General features: G+C 36.3%; 1 protein-coding gene across 2 annotated transcripts in view; it reads right to left on the bottom strand.

Annotated features, from left to right (window-relative positions):
- The window catches only part of LOC125277427 (CUB and sushi domain-containing protein 1-like), a 750,178-nt gene extending 735,347 nt beyond the window's left edge, over positions 1-14,831 (bottom strand). For both annotated transcript variants that reach the window (XM_048205771.1, XM_048205772.1), the window contains exon 1: positions 14,544-14,831. In XM_048205771.1, the coding sequence (XP_048061728.1) occupies positions 14,544-14,601 (58 nt within the window). In that variant the 5' untranslated portion in view covers positions 14,602-14,831. The remainder of the gene's footprint in view (positions 1-14,543) is intronic.
- Between the last annotated feature and the right edge of the window lie 403 nt (positions 14,832-15,234).

The raw sequence follows: 15,234 nt of genomic DNA, 5'->3' as shown, positions 1-15,234 counted from the left end.
CGGGGCTTGGCCCCTAATTATGTAATTATCATAATGATCTAAACTGGGTATAAGGTGGTAATTAATTGATCAGACAACACAGTTCAATGATATCTATCATGGCTTCTGATAAATACTGCATATAAAAAAAAATCTATCTGTCCTATACCTGCATTATACTTTTCCAAGCCATCATGCAACCCATCAGATTTGAGATGCAGGTCACACCAGCTCACATTTTTATGGTGTTGAGATCCAGTAATGTGTAATGTGTGACAGGGTTCTGTTCTACTGTTTCTCATTTGTACCATGTTTATAGGGTCCTATGGTCCATTCCATTACTCCAACAATTTGTTTAGTTCCCTCAAGTCTATAGGCCTATTATATTGAGAGCCATAAGGCAGTGCTGGAGAACAGGATTTTTATTATGAAAACCCCTTTGATGGGTTCCGACAATAACCCACTGTATATTTAGAAAGCACTTAGCTTGGGAACATTTTTTCAGGTTCCGATGTGCTATATAAACTTAGGAAACACAAGACCCTCAGAACATAGGACCCTTTTTCATGTGTTCCTGGAACATAGGATGACCCCGTTTCGGGAGTTGGTTCACTGTTCTCACATATGTTCTCATGGTTCCATCATATATGATAATAATGATATTTCACAACCGTGAAAAATAGCCTCCCCAATGGGGAATCAAACCCCGGTCATAAACAAACAAACTTTAATTTACCTCCTGCTTTCGGTGGTCAATAATAACACCACATCAAGTGCATCACGCAAATGTTAAGTATGTTAAGGAGATGTCAAGCATAGTGATATTTTTGCTCATCATTTTAGGGACTGCAATGAAAGCCAGTCTGCCTGCTTTAGCTTTAAGTTAATGACTTTTATGCCACTGTAAGATAATGTTTTTCATCCGTCAAGAGAATAACCATAGTAACATGTCTGAACCAGCAGTGTTGATTCACTAGATACAAGGTGAAAGAAGTTGTTTCCTTGTACCAAGTCCAACATACAAGTTGCTATTATGTGCATTAGTTCTGCTTCCCTCTCCCTTTTGTCAACAGGCAGTCTCAGAAATGCTCTAAATCAACATGAAATAACACATCTCTTCTTTTCTACAGCAAGTGTTGATTCCAGAGTTATTATTTCACCTGTCCAGAACCAAAATCCACCAGCCTTTCAATGGATGCATAATTTCAATAACATGTTACCTCCTGAGGGACTATCACAGATCAAATGAATCTTTCACAGAGTGAGCAATACAGTATACTTGGAAAACACAAGAGACAGTGGACATTTTGTCATTACATGCAGTTTATACCATGATGCATACCTGCATGGCTATGAGGACTGCTGTACACTATTTACTGAAAGCGAAGGTATATGAAATAATGCAATGGTATGTGACCCAAGCACGTCAAGGCAAGGATGCACTTGTTATTAAGGTATGTCTAAACTTTGACCATTGTCAAAACGATCCCCATGCACACGGATCCACAAAAGCGACTAAAAACACTGTATTATTCATGCCAGGCCAATAGTTGGCGATGTCACTTTGTAAAGAAACACTTTATGCCTATAGACTGAACATGTAATACGTATGTCACTGTTTGCAAAAAATCATGTTTTACAAATTTGTAGTTTACACAGAGACAATAAGGGTATCATTTTCATAAACTTGCACTTTGAAACCCATTTTCAAAAGTTTGCATTTCCAGGCCCCCAAAACTCTGTTGTTGTGTAAATGAGCAGCCAAAACATAAAAAGTTTTCAGTTTTTACTTGAGAACAGTGTCATGTAAATGGCCCCTAACTTTGTTGGTAATTGGGTATGTGGCTGTGTAAAGAATTAATCATCAAGCTCATGTGAAATAGTACACAGCTGTCTTCACCTGAAGTGGCTCTGATTAACTCCAAATAAATCCCTGCTGTTCTTGTAAGATTTGTCTTGGTTGCATGCTACTACAAGAGCCGTGGGCCACAAAGAGCTTACAAAGCATCAGCAGGATCTTATTGTTAAAAGGTATCACTCAGGTGAGGGACAAAAAATTTCCAAGGCATTAGATATACCATAGAACACAGTGAAGACAGTTATCAACAAGTGGAAAAAGTATGGCACAACAGTGACATTATCAAGAACTGGGGCGTCCCTTCAAAATTGATAAGAAATTTTAATAGAGGCGTTAGACTTTTTATATCCCTTGTATGCTATTTTATCCAATTTCCAAATGTGGCTCATCCAATCTCTTTTTATAATTTTGTTTATTCAAGTGTTACATAATATGATGGTGCTTTACAGTGATGCATCATTCAAGAATTACGATACAATTCTTATATAATACAACAGACACAAGCACAGCATGAAAGTGAAAAAAATTATGACAGAAATTTAAAACAATAATAATAATAATTAATTAAAATAATAATAATGCCTCTGTGTAAACTGCAGAATTAATATATTTGTATGTTGTGCAAATATGTAAAATATACCCACTACCAGCTACAGGAAACAACACATTCTAACACAGAGTGGTTTTGTTACTTTCACAAACTTAGTTCTGTGTATTTTGTTTTGTATGGACTTATATGTTGAAATGTATTCTCTGTTCTCATTGTTTCTGTGCTCACTTCCTGTGTTTGGTTGTGTTTCTCCTCGTTGTCATATTAGTTACTATGGTTACTGTCATTAGACACACCTGCAATTAATTATTTGATTTCTTTGAGTATTTAAGCTCTTATGTTTCAGTAGTGTTTTGTTAGTCATTGATGGTTTTCATGTGTTTGGTTGGTGGTGCTTGGACGTTCTTGTTTTCTCTAGCTTTTCTTTGGATTGCCTCAGCTGTTATCCTCGTGTTGACTATTTACTTGTTTGTTTTATCTTTTGTATTTTATTATTAAATCTGTGTGAGCAATTGGATTCGCCCTGGCCTCATCCTTGCCCATCTGTTAGTTACACTACTTTGTTTTGAACTGAATTATATACATATGGTAACATTATAACAGAATTGATATTTAAGTATTGGGATCACGTATTTGTTTTGTGTATAATTCAGAGTAAAGCAAAGGTTATTTTTAGCTCAGTCTCACGGATGGTGTTGGATTTTGTTTCCTGTTTATAGTTTCATTTCTTATTGTTATATTTTCATTGCTTTGTTTCCATGTTTGCCATGTGCTCCCTCTTGTCATGTGATTCCCATGTCCCCATGTGATCATGTCATGTGATTCTCTTGTTCTCATGTGTTAGGTTGTCATTGGATCATTGGTTTAATCATTGCTTTCAATTGGGCCTTGTTAGTCATTAGTCTCTGTGTATTTAAGCCCTCATGTTTACCATGCATTTTTGTCAAATATTGTCTGTGCACCACTGTTGGTGAGTTCCACGTTGCCATGTCGCCAAGCCATGCCAAGACTTTGCATTATGTTTGACCAAGTTTGATCATGTGAATGGAAATAAACTGCTCTTGGGTTCGTCAGGACTTGCCTTCAGTGGATCTCTAAGTTACAGATTACTTGACCACCAACAATGAACCCAGCAGTCACCCTACTACATTTGTGCCAGGGAAATCACCCCATTAAGGCTTATGTTGAAGACTTTTGTGGACCATGCTACAAGGTGAATTTTAATGAGGTGACACTTAAAGACTTTTTTTCGTGTGGGATTAAATGAGCACTTCCAGTCCAATTTACCCAGTGGGAAAACTTGCTTTTCTCTGTTGCAATATATTGATCATGCCCTGCTAGTAATGCCCTGCTTTGTTTACTGTGGGGAATTGTGGATGAGGAGCTCAGCAATCCCACTGTACCCTCCAGAGAGTGTCTCCACAGCCCAGCCATCATGTCTGGAGTTATCCACATCATGCCTGCCCAGCCAGAGCCTGTTCACATCATGCCTGCCATGCCTGAGCCCTCAGCCAAGATGGCCATCATGCCAGAGTCTTCAGAGTGTGCTGCATTGGCCATTATGGCCACTGCTATTATGTTTGTTTGGGACACACATGCATCCTCTTCAGAGGGGAATCCAGCCCCGGACCAGCATCCAGAGATGGCTCCAGCCCTGGACCAGAGTCCAGTGACTGCCTTAGCCCATGAACCCACTCCAGGCCACAACCCTATGGGGGGGGGGCTATAGATGCACCGCCATGGCCCCCTGAACTGCTGGCACTGCCCTGGAGGTGTCCTAGCCTGCCAGCATCGCCCATGCCCCACGGCCCAGGTCCTACCATGCCTCACAATCCAGGCCCGCCATTGCCATGCCATGGTCCATGTCCTGTTCCCCTGCACAAGCCTGGCCCTCCATCCCTTATTCTTACACCTTCAGTTCCATTAATGCTTAAATCTGCATTTTTATAACAGTTAAAGCTCTTATCATGTAGTTGTGATGTTGTATTGTCATGTTATCACAATAAAACTGATAAATATAGACCCCACTTCATTGGTATTTAAATGGTATATGCTTATGTTGAACTTTATGCTTGTGCAAACTGATGCTCTAAGCAGTACATAAAGTACTGAATGAAAATGTCTTTGAAACATTGGTGTATTAGTCAAATATTGCATGCATTTAATTTCAGCTGTGATAAAGCATGCAAATGCAGCGCGAGCGTCCCTATGGGAAGCAGAAAGTGTACGACTTCACGTCTCAGTTTTCAGCTCCTCCCCACCTGTACACAGCTACTCTCACCAATTGGTTGCATCCAGCCGCAGCCGATGTCGAACACACCTATTGATTTAATCATTGCTTTCAGGTGGGTCTTGTTAGTCATTAGTCTCTGTGAATCTAAGCCCTCATGTTTGCCATGTGTCTTTGTCAAGTTTTATCCATGTACCACTGTTGGTGAGTTCCATGTTGTCATGTAGCCAAGCCACGCCTTCAGTGGATCTCTAAGTTACATTCAGTCTCCAAATAATATCAGATAAATGCTACCACTTATGCCATTTTCAATCGTACAATGCTGCCAACCTGCAATCTAATTAAAATGCAAAATTCTGAATCTCATGCCGTTTAGTCGATCTTCTCGGTTATTTTTTTTTTTTCCAAGCACATTTTACCAATTCCAAACCACATCAATCTTAACTACTATTAATTTTGTATTTAATCATCTATAAGTTATATATAATTGTTCATGAAGGCTGGAAATGAAAAACGCCTTATATTCAGGTGTGCATAATTATTAGGCAGGTTTTCTTTTACAGGCAAAATGAGATTTAACTGAAAAGTCAAAAATTATTAAATTCACATGAAAAGGATTCAATACTAATGCAATACTAGAAATTACAAAGTTAAAGCATGGCCATTGGACAGAAAAAATGCTCATTGGGTCAGCAGGGTTAGACAAAAACAGGTGGAGAAGAAAAGACACCTGTTAACTGTAAAGGAATTAAGGATTAGAGTGAAGAATTAAGTGTGAAACCATCAGGAACCCTTTAGTCTCCAGTGCCACCATTTTCCAGAACTGCAACCTACCTAGAGTCTCCAGAACTGCATGGTGTCAGGATCTCAGAGACTCTCACAACTTACTGCCAGATTTTGGAAGATAAATTCTTCTGTTTAGCATGAGAAAGATGTGCACTTGCATAACCTAAATGGGTCATCACATCTATAAACCAAAACATCCTTAACTGGTTGCCATACAGCATTTGGGACTGAAAGAATGTGTGCAAACAAGAATTGGGAAGTTGAGGAAGAGCTGTCAAAAAGTTAAAAATAAAAGGTTGCGCTGTCACATTGAGCCAGCTGTCCACTGAATTATGGATGTTTCTTGGCTCCAGACTTTGTATCCGCCTGCCTAATCAACACCATTTAAAGATGTGGTGTGTGTAGACATTTGTTGCATTTTAATTATTTGACATATCCCTTTTTACCTCGCCAAGTGTTCCTCAAGACAGCATTTATTTATAGAAGTGCTTTATTCATCAGCGATGGATCCACATGTTGTTACTGTATCTTTACCAAAGCTATGAATTAAAGTCAACATAAAAATCAAAACTGACTCTAATTTCTGGTCTCCCCTTCAGCTCAAACCGCCTGCCTCCATTCTAGTATGCAATGCCTACTTTTTCAAAATCCAATCATATTCCTGTGGATAAAATAAAGTCCCACTCTACTTTTTATTTACTATCCTGTTTCACTCAGAAACACATATTATTGGAGTAAAGTAAGTTGCAAATGGTAATACTTAGTGGCATAGAAACTTCCAGGAAGATTTTATGGCAAAAAGAAAAACAAACACAGAAAAGCAAATCATTAACAAAAATCAAATAAACAAGAAAATTGCATGTAATAGCCAATGCAAATACATATGAATCACCTGAGTGATATTTCAGTTCAATTAGGGCATCTGAGTCAAAAAGAGCCTGTTTTAAAAACAAAGCTCTCATCAGCCCCTGCTCAATCACTGTTCTCTTAAAACTTCGAATGTCACATTTGCCTGTGAGGCCTGAGGCTAGACAGTTTCATCACTTCTTGTAGTTTGACAACTCATTTGGTTGTCACTATACCTGTCTTGGATGATCAAACAGGCATTTTTAAGCAAATTAAGTGAATTTCACTGATATTTGAGGACATGTGCGCCTCTTCAGATGACATCAGATACAGTCCTTCTGTCCAATAACATTCAATGCCAACTTATATTACTAAAATATCAACACGAAATCTGATGTCAGCTAAAAAGGAAAGTCATTTTATATAGGCAGAGCAAGTTATTCCCTTGTGAAAAACAAATACACTTAATTGTATTGAATATGCACTTCAAATGTTAAAAGTATATATATATATATATATATATATATATATATATATATATATATATATATATATATATGTATATATATATATATATATATATATATATATATATATATTTTTTTTTTTTTTTTTTTCTAATTGCACTTGCAGATAATATAATGTTAATGAAATAAAAGAGACAAAGAGAGTACACTTTCATGGCTCTATTTCTTAACACACTTTTTTTTTTGATATTGCATTTAAAGTTAACATATTTTAAATTTACTAAATTGCAACTTCATTATCACAAATGTGTAATTCCAAATATATGACATAAAAGTTTCTATAGAAATGACATTAAAGTATATTTTAGTTTACCATAAATGTTTGTCAGTGCATTCAGCAGTACACTTTAATCATATTTCAAAGACAATAGAATTATGAAATTGTAAATGAAGATGTACTTAAGTGGGTCAAAAAAAAAGCACTATAAAGTTCATTATAAAGTAAATGTATTTAAAATAAATTTAAACTATAATACATTTTCATTTAATTATATTACACTCATATCACACTTAAGTATATTCTTTTAAATATATAATATATAATATAATATAATTTATAATATTATTATATTGTATAATTATATATCATTTGTTTATTTCTCATAATTATTATAGCAATTGATTATTCATTTAGTCTGTTTTGATGTCCCCTGTAAATAATTGATAGGTCTGTGATTTTTTTTTCCCCGACCATATAAAACCAAACTCTTACATGAAGACTGGCCTTTGTTTTCTCACATTGTAAGATGTGAAAACGTGCCGCTCTTAACTTATGAAGCTAATTCTAAATGACCTGACCCTTAAAATTTAGCCTGCTATTTTTTGTGACTGTGAAATTTACAGACATTTACAGGATTAAAGTGTATTATTTTACAATAAATTGCTGTATCCAGAAATTTACTGTGCAATCAATGTATGCTAGGTCATTTTCTATGTGACCCATAGAATCAACTGTGAATCAACAGCAGAATGATGCTGGCATCACAGTAATTTACTGATCTTGTTTTACTTTGATTTCACATTATAAAGTTGTCTTTAACCATGGCACTGTAAGAAATGTAATTGTTTACCACTGTAATTGTTTTAAAGTGGCCATAATGGTAATTATTGCTCCATTTGATTGGGATCTTGGACCTTGTATATTTATATTCAAAATTCTTATCTAGCCAAGTCAGATATGACAAATGAAAACATTTGTTAAAACGACGACAAGATAAAATCTGCCAATTAGCCTATTTCATGTTATAAGTTAGTCAGACTATTCTTAGCATGAATACAAAGATTTTAGCATAATTTAAGCATTTTAAAATTTACCAATAACTTATTTAAAGTGTATAACTGTTTGTAGATGGATCTTTAAAGCTGCAGTGCGTAATTTTTCCTCTTTGTCGCCATCTCTGTTTGAAACCTGCAATTGCAGTTATTTGCGGAATTATTATCTTTACGTGCGTTGTGCCTTGGCACAGCTCCTCAGTGTGGATGAATCTAATATTTGCTGTCAATCACCACATCGGTGTGGATACTGTACTTCGGAATCACAGACTGTAGTCTTGGAAGTATGACCAAAATAAGAATTTTCACCGGAGAATGTCATCTGAACAAGTAAGTAACATGTCTGCCACTTTTAATTATTGCAGCTGCTGTAAGAAAAGGCTATAAATGATCAGCCTCACATGCGATATAGCCTACTGGCTGTCCTTTATGTATACAGACGTGATGCAGTGACGCAAAGACAAACGGCGACATGCTCGAGTTTCCTGCAAAAACCCACCAGTACCACCCAAATTATAAAATATTATTACAAGCTTACCATGAATCAGGCTAAGGAAAGGAGGTAGTTTTGAACACTGGCAACTGGTGAGATACAATCTTTTAAAGATGTGACATCATCTTGCAACACAAGATTTTTTCTTATAAGTATCACCTAATGACGCACACACATCAGTACTCGACATACAAAACACAACAATGGTGGCAATCAACAAATAATAAAAAAGATAAACTGAACATTACAAAATTAACCAACAACACAAACTGAATCCATTAAAAACACATGTAATCTTTGTATAGTATAATAAAGTTGCATAACCTAGTCAATGCTTAAGGAAATTATATAGTTCATTATATTTAGGAGACTGAATATGTCCCATATTATATCACTCAAACCTGGGCAAGTTGAGTGCTAGTCACACAGACCAGTCACAATTAACATTTTATAAAGCTTATTGGCAATTTAAAATTTAATATCATCTAACATCACTCCAAATAGGCTTTCCATCTAACATAAATCAATATTATGATATTTATACACTGTTTAATAATAATGAGTTATAGTTCTACTGCGTGTCCCCAAAAATCATGTCTGCTGACCTGCAACAGAGCAATAACTGAGTGGTCACCTTATTTAAAAAAAAAATAAAATAAATAAATAATGATGTAAGTTGGGCTCAAAAGAACTTGCAGCCTACTCTCCATTTATATAAAATGAAGCATTTTATTCATCCAAGTTTTAAAGCAAAGGAAGTGTGAAGATTTCCAGTTTAAGAGTATTATCGTTTTTTGCAAGGATCATAACCAACAATAAAGATCATTGTTCAGTGCTTGGCATTGTTTGAATTTGACTCCAAAACTGCCAAGCAATGATCAGGCTTGGCATTCTGTTAAAAAAAATATTCAAAAAAATCAAATATGCTACTCCAAAAACTGTATTTTTGAGCAACAAATAAACTTTCTTGCTTTCTGCTATTTTGCACATCATGGCTGATAAAACTAGATTAATTAATGTCTGTCCCTGAAAACTCCCCAGATGCCTTTGAACAAGGAATAGCAGCAGTCATTGTCATTAACTTTGATGGCACAGCTGTGACAAAACTAATGATTCTTTCACAGGCTTGAGAAGCAGTGGAAGTGCCTGCAGCATCACTAATTCTTTTGAAAAAGCATGTCCTCTAAAACGTTGAAAATAATGGGAATACAGAAAGTAGCCTTTGAATTGTAGTTCACAGACAGAGAGAGGAGACATTCGGAGCAAAGATGTTCATTCACACAAGTACATTAAGCAGTGAGGTAATGGAGCTAAGCAGACTGCATTTCCTGTAATATTTATTAACATGCTTTGTGCAAGGATATAATATAATATGTTGATTTGTAATCTGTAATACATATATACACTATATTGCCAAAAGTATTGGGACACCCCTCCAAATCATTGAATTCAGGTGTTCCAATCAATTCCATGGCCACAGGTGTATAAAATCAAGCACCTAGGCATGCAGACTGATTCTATAAACATTTGTGAAAGAATGGGTCGCTCTCAGGAGCTCAGTGAATTAAAGCGTGGTACCATGATAGGTTGCCACCTGCTCAATAAGTCCATTCGAGAAATTTCCTCACTACTAAATATTCCACTGTCAACTGTTAGTGGTATTATAACAAAGTGGAAGCAATTGGGAACAACAGCAACTCAGCCATAAAGTAGTAGGCCACGTAAAATCACAGAGCGGGGTCAGTGCATGCTGAGGCACACAGTGCGCAGAAGTCGGCAACTTTCTGCAAAGTCAATAGCTACAGAAAATTCTCCAAACTTTGTGTGGCCTTCAGATTAACTCAAGAACAGTGCGTAGAGAGCTTCATGGAATGGGATTCCATGGCCGAGTGGGAGACGTGTTCTCTGGAGTGAGGAATCACGCTTCTCTGTCTGGCAAGCCAATGGACGAGTCTTGGTTTGGCGGTTGCCAGGAGACCGATACTTGCCTGATTGCATTTTGCAAAGTTTAAAGTTTGGTGGAGGGGGGATTATGGTGTGGGGTTGTTTTTCAGGGGTTGGGCTTGGCCCCTTAGTTCCAGTGAAAGGAACTCTTAATGCTTCAGCATACCAAGACATTTTGGACAATTTCATGCTCCCAACTTTGTGGGAACAGTTTGGGGATGGCCCCTTCCTGTTCCAACATGTCTGCGCACCATTGCACAAAGCAAGGTCCATAAAGACATGGATGAGCGAGTTTGGTGAGGAGGAACTTGACTGGCCTGCACAGAGTCCTGACCTCAACCCGATTAGGGATGAATTAGAGCAGAGACTACGAGCCAGGCCTTCTCGTTCAAATCAGTGCCTGACCTCACAAATGCTCTTCTAGAAGAATGGTCAAAAATTCCCATAAACACACTCCTAAACCTTGTGGAAAGCCTTCCCAGAAAAGCTGTTATAGCTGCAAAGGGTGGGCTAACTCCATATTAAACCCTATGGATTAAGAATGGGATGTCATTAAAGTTCATGTGCACGTAAAGGCAGGCGTCCCAAAACTTTTGGCAATATAGGGTATATATATATATATATATGTGTGTGTGTGTGTGTGTGTGTGTGTGTGAAAATTAACACGTTAAGGCATACAAATTTTTTTTCAGTTTAATGCTCAAAAAATATTTAACACAATTAACGCAGCATCCATTTTTTTCTGTCATCTGTTGGCTAGCACATTTCGCACTTGAACGGACAAAAATACACAAAAATTCCTGTTTTGTCAAGTATACAGTCTTAAATTAGTTTAAAAGAGTTAAATGAACATAAAGAGTTGTGAAAAAATAGGATGTGTGTGTCAGACCCGAGTCATGTGCAGCAGGTCTTAAAGTGACAGCAGCTTTATATATATATATATATATATATATATATATATATATATATATATATATATATATATGTATGTATGTATGTATGTATGTATATATATATATATATATATAGCAGCAAGTGGCAATCATGTTTTTTTTTTTTTATGTCAGTGTGAGCTGCTTTCAGTTAAAACAGCTCAAACATGCATTTTAGTCTAGGACTAGCCTTGTCTGTGAAACGGGGGGAGTGTATTTTATTATTCATACCACAACAATAAATGTCTTTATAGAAACTTTATAATATATTAGTGTGAAAAAGACTTTGTTATAAAATCATTTCACATGTTTCTACACTAATTAAGTAAAACTATACTGTCAGTATGCAATAGTTATACAAATGAAATATAAATGCATTTATTTCCATTTAAAGGGATGGAAACTGATGGGATGGGGGGGGGGGGGGGGGGGGTTAGGCTTAAAAGATTCCTTATCCTGCAATCACAGCCTTTATCTTTCAGTTAAAATTGATTAATTTGCTGTTAGCCTTCTGAGCATCAAAATTCATGAAACTAAGCATGTTTGCTCAGAACAACTTGTTCTCCATACGTACAAAGTTTTCAGAAGTTTGAACTTTGTGCATACAAAGATATGGGCGTAACAATAATATACAGTAATAGTCATTAAGTTTAAAACTTAAAACTTTACAATGCTTTGATGGTTCAAAATTCTTTTGACATTTTTTTTGCTAGTACCATCCCTAGCTGCTGTGTGCCTATTTTGGTGAAGATTGGACAAACAGCCTAGGAGGAATCTGAAAAAGTAGTTTTTTTGAAAAATTCAAAATGGCGGAAAAAATGAAAACACTGTATAGGCAGAAATGAAATTTTGTTTCTAGCCCTTAGGGTTCCAACATTATGATCCAAAATGCAAATTGCCTCATTATAGAGCCACCTAGTGTCAGACGTGTGTGTGTGTCTGTGTGCTTGTGTATATGATTGGGACTATCCAGCCATTTTAGGGGTCTCTACAATTTATGGTCGCTAACGCCCATACACTTTTAGGGCAGAAAAATAAGGAGGAGGAAGAAGAAGAAAATAATTAATCAAAATCAGTTTTGATTCATCTCAGTGATTCTTTTGAAGCTGCTGACTAAAAGATTTGTTTACATTTGTTCACTGTTCAGTGACTTTTTCTGTAGATTATATTGTTACGCCAGTAGGTGGCGACAAGTGAATGTCTTGTGTTATGAATACTTTTACAGAAAAAAGACTGAAACAATTACATTAAGTCTTACAAACAGGGAAGTCATTAGAGAATGATAGATAGGAGGCTAAGCCCCTAGGGGAGTTTGGGCAAGACCAAGAGAGAGAGACAGAGAGAGAAGAAGAAGAAGAAGAAGAAGAAGAAGAAGAAGACATGCAGGTCATACTATTAGAAAAAATATAATATAGTTTTGCCCTTATTTGTTGCTCAGAATAAACCTAATAATTCAGACACATGGAACAGTATGTGTAAATAGGAAAAATAGGAATAAAATAAATATTTTCATTCGTAGCATGCCTATGAAAAAACAAGTCATCTGTCTCATTTATATTACAAAATAAAGCAACAACACAAGCTGCTAAAAGTTACCAAAAAGTAAGTTCAGCAGCACAGATAAAACCAACACGTAGGCTATCAAAAAACATAGCAATCTATTCATGCTGCATTACATGCTGGGTGCCTTCATAGTATATGCACTGTAGAAATACAGTATAATGTTGTTTATTTGTTTGTTTGTTTGTTTGTTTGTTTGTTTGTTTGTTTGTTGTTGTTTTTGTGTTTTCCAATACTGTATAAGTATTGTTAAAGTACAATTTAAAAACGTAACTAAAATTTTAAAGTATTGTAGATTTTACAAGAAATGTGTGCAATTGATAGCCTACAAGTCCTACTGTGAAATTACTGTGAAATTAATTCAGTAATTAACCTTAAATATAGCTACTGTAATTTCACATTAAAAAATTTAAACAGTCTATTAGTCCTCGTTCAAGACGATATATCTTATTCAGTGCCACTCCGAATATCGTTTGGATTCAAAACACTCGTTCAGTGAAGGGGGCCGCAACAAATGAAATGCATGAATCAGTAAAGCTAACAAGAGGAACGATTCGTTGAGCTAAAAGATTCTTTGCAAACACACATCAGCAGCATTAACAACACTTTAGAACCTACAATAATTGTAGCTACAACATCAAGACGTATATCCTATGAAATGTGCAATCTGTCTGTAATTAAAAAAAAATGAAAAAGATCAAATAAAAGACGCAATACATTCAACGATCTAAATGTATAAATCTCCATATGTCTAACCTCATATCAAAAATATCAGACTCCAATCAATTTCATTGTCGGATGTTTTATGTGCAAATTCTTCCTTCTGAATATCAAATCGTGGCTCCTTCACAGACAATACGTTGTACATATGTAATAGATTAGATTTTGAAAGCTTGCAAAGTCAATCCACTGACATATAATAAAATAATGCGTAGAACCTCAGTGGAAACCGTTGGAAGACCCTAGACGGCTATAAGGCCTTTCTTTACACAACACAGCTGTCTGTGATCCAAAAAAGTTTATACCAACACATCTGTGTGATGTAAAATAGCCATTGTGTTTATTATTTTTTGCTTGTAACATATCACATGATGTAATTCTCAGAAAAATAATGAGGCGCATGTTCCCCCCCCCCCCCCCCCCCCCCCCCCAACCTTAAAGTCTAACAGGCATTGTGACAAATAATAAAATAAAATCGATTTTATAATCAATCAAAATGCAATATCCTCGGGATTTCTCCGTAGCAATCTTGTCTCACTTTCATTTGCCTCTCTCAAAAAAAGACATTCAGATTGAAGTTACGAAGGTGTCTATGCTGACAACATTTAAGCGTCACCTCCCCGTGTATTTTGTAATATATATAGGCCTATATTGTAGCCATAACTTATTCAAACACTTTTTGTGTGCCATATGCAAGTTTTGATGTGGCTTCGTCAAATGCAAAATCAACGTCCACGTATATTCAAGGTCTGAAAGGACTTTTGCTGAAATACCCAAGAGAAGTCCTATTCCACAAAATAAATAATGACAAAAACACCCAGCTTATAAAACAGACTTTCAACTTACCGTGAGCCGCGGCAACAAAACCTGCGAAAAGCAGCATGATGTGCTTCAATGTGCCCATGGTGTCCGCTGTAATTCCAAGCAGCGCCACGGTGTCTTGCGTTTTATTTTCACCGATCACAGTAATGCATAGAGATCCAGCTTTGGCAAGAACATTTGACGCCTATGGCACACGGATTCGTCTATATTAGCTCTCATATCACCGAGAATAGCCACTGCAGAGACGAGACACGGTGGTGTTGGTACCAAAAGTGATTCCCTCGCTCCAAACCGTTGAGACAGAATGGAGCGATGAGGCAGTCCGCATCTAGAGGAAGGCGCTGGACTCAACCATCATGTGTGATACAGGGGAATATGGATGGAGATCTACAGTCTGGTGCGGCAGTCCACAGACTCTTATGGGTCAACGTAAAAACATCACATCATAAAGTCGCTTTTAAGTGAGCCATGTGATTTAATAGAAACGATCTGAAGAAACGCCTAGAAAAGTCCAAAAAATGCTTATGGGATTCCTAATGGAATTTCGCTCATAAATTGGGTCTGGTCCTAACGGAATGTTAATTTTGCTATTTAACATATTATTTCTAATATAACAAAACCGTTTCCGTGTGCACGTTTATCCAATCTAAATGTATATAAATAAATCTATTAGAATTTTAAAATTCCTAATGAATGAACGTGTACATGATTCCTA

The sequence above is a fragment of the Megalobrama amblycephala genome, linkage group LG10 (assembly GCF_018812025.1).
Source record: "Megalobrama amblycephala isolate DHTTF-2021 linkage group LG10, ASM1881202v1, whole genome shotgun sequence".
Lineage (NCBI taxonomy): Eukaryota > Metazoa > Chordata > Actinopteri > Cypriniformes > Xenocyprididae > Megalobrama > Megalobrama amblycephala.
This window is presented reverse-complemented; position numbering and strand designations above follow the sequence as displayed.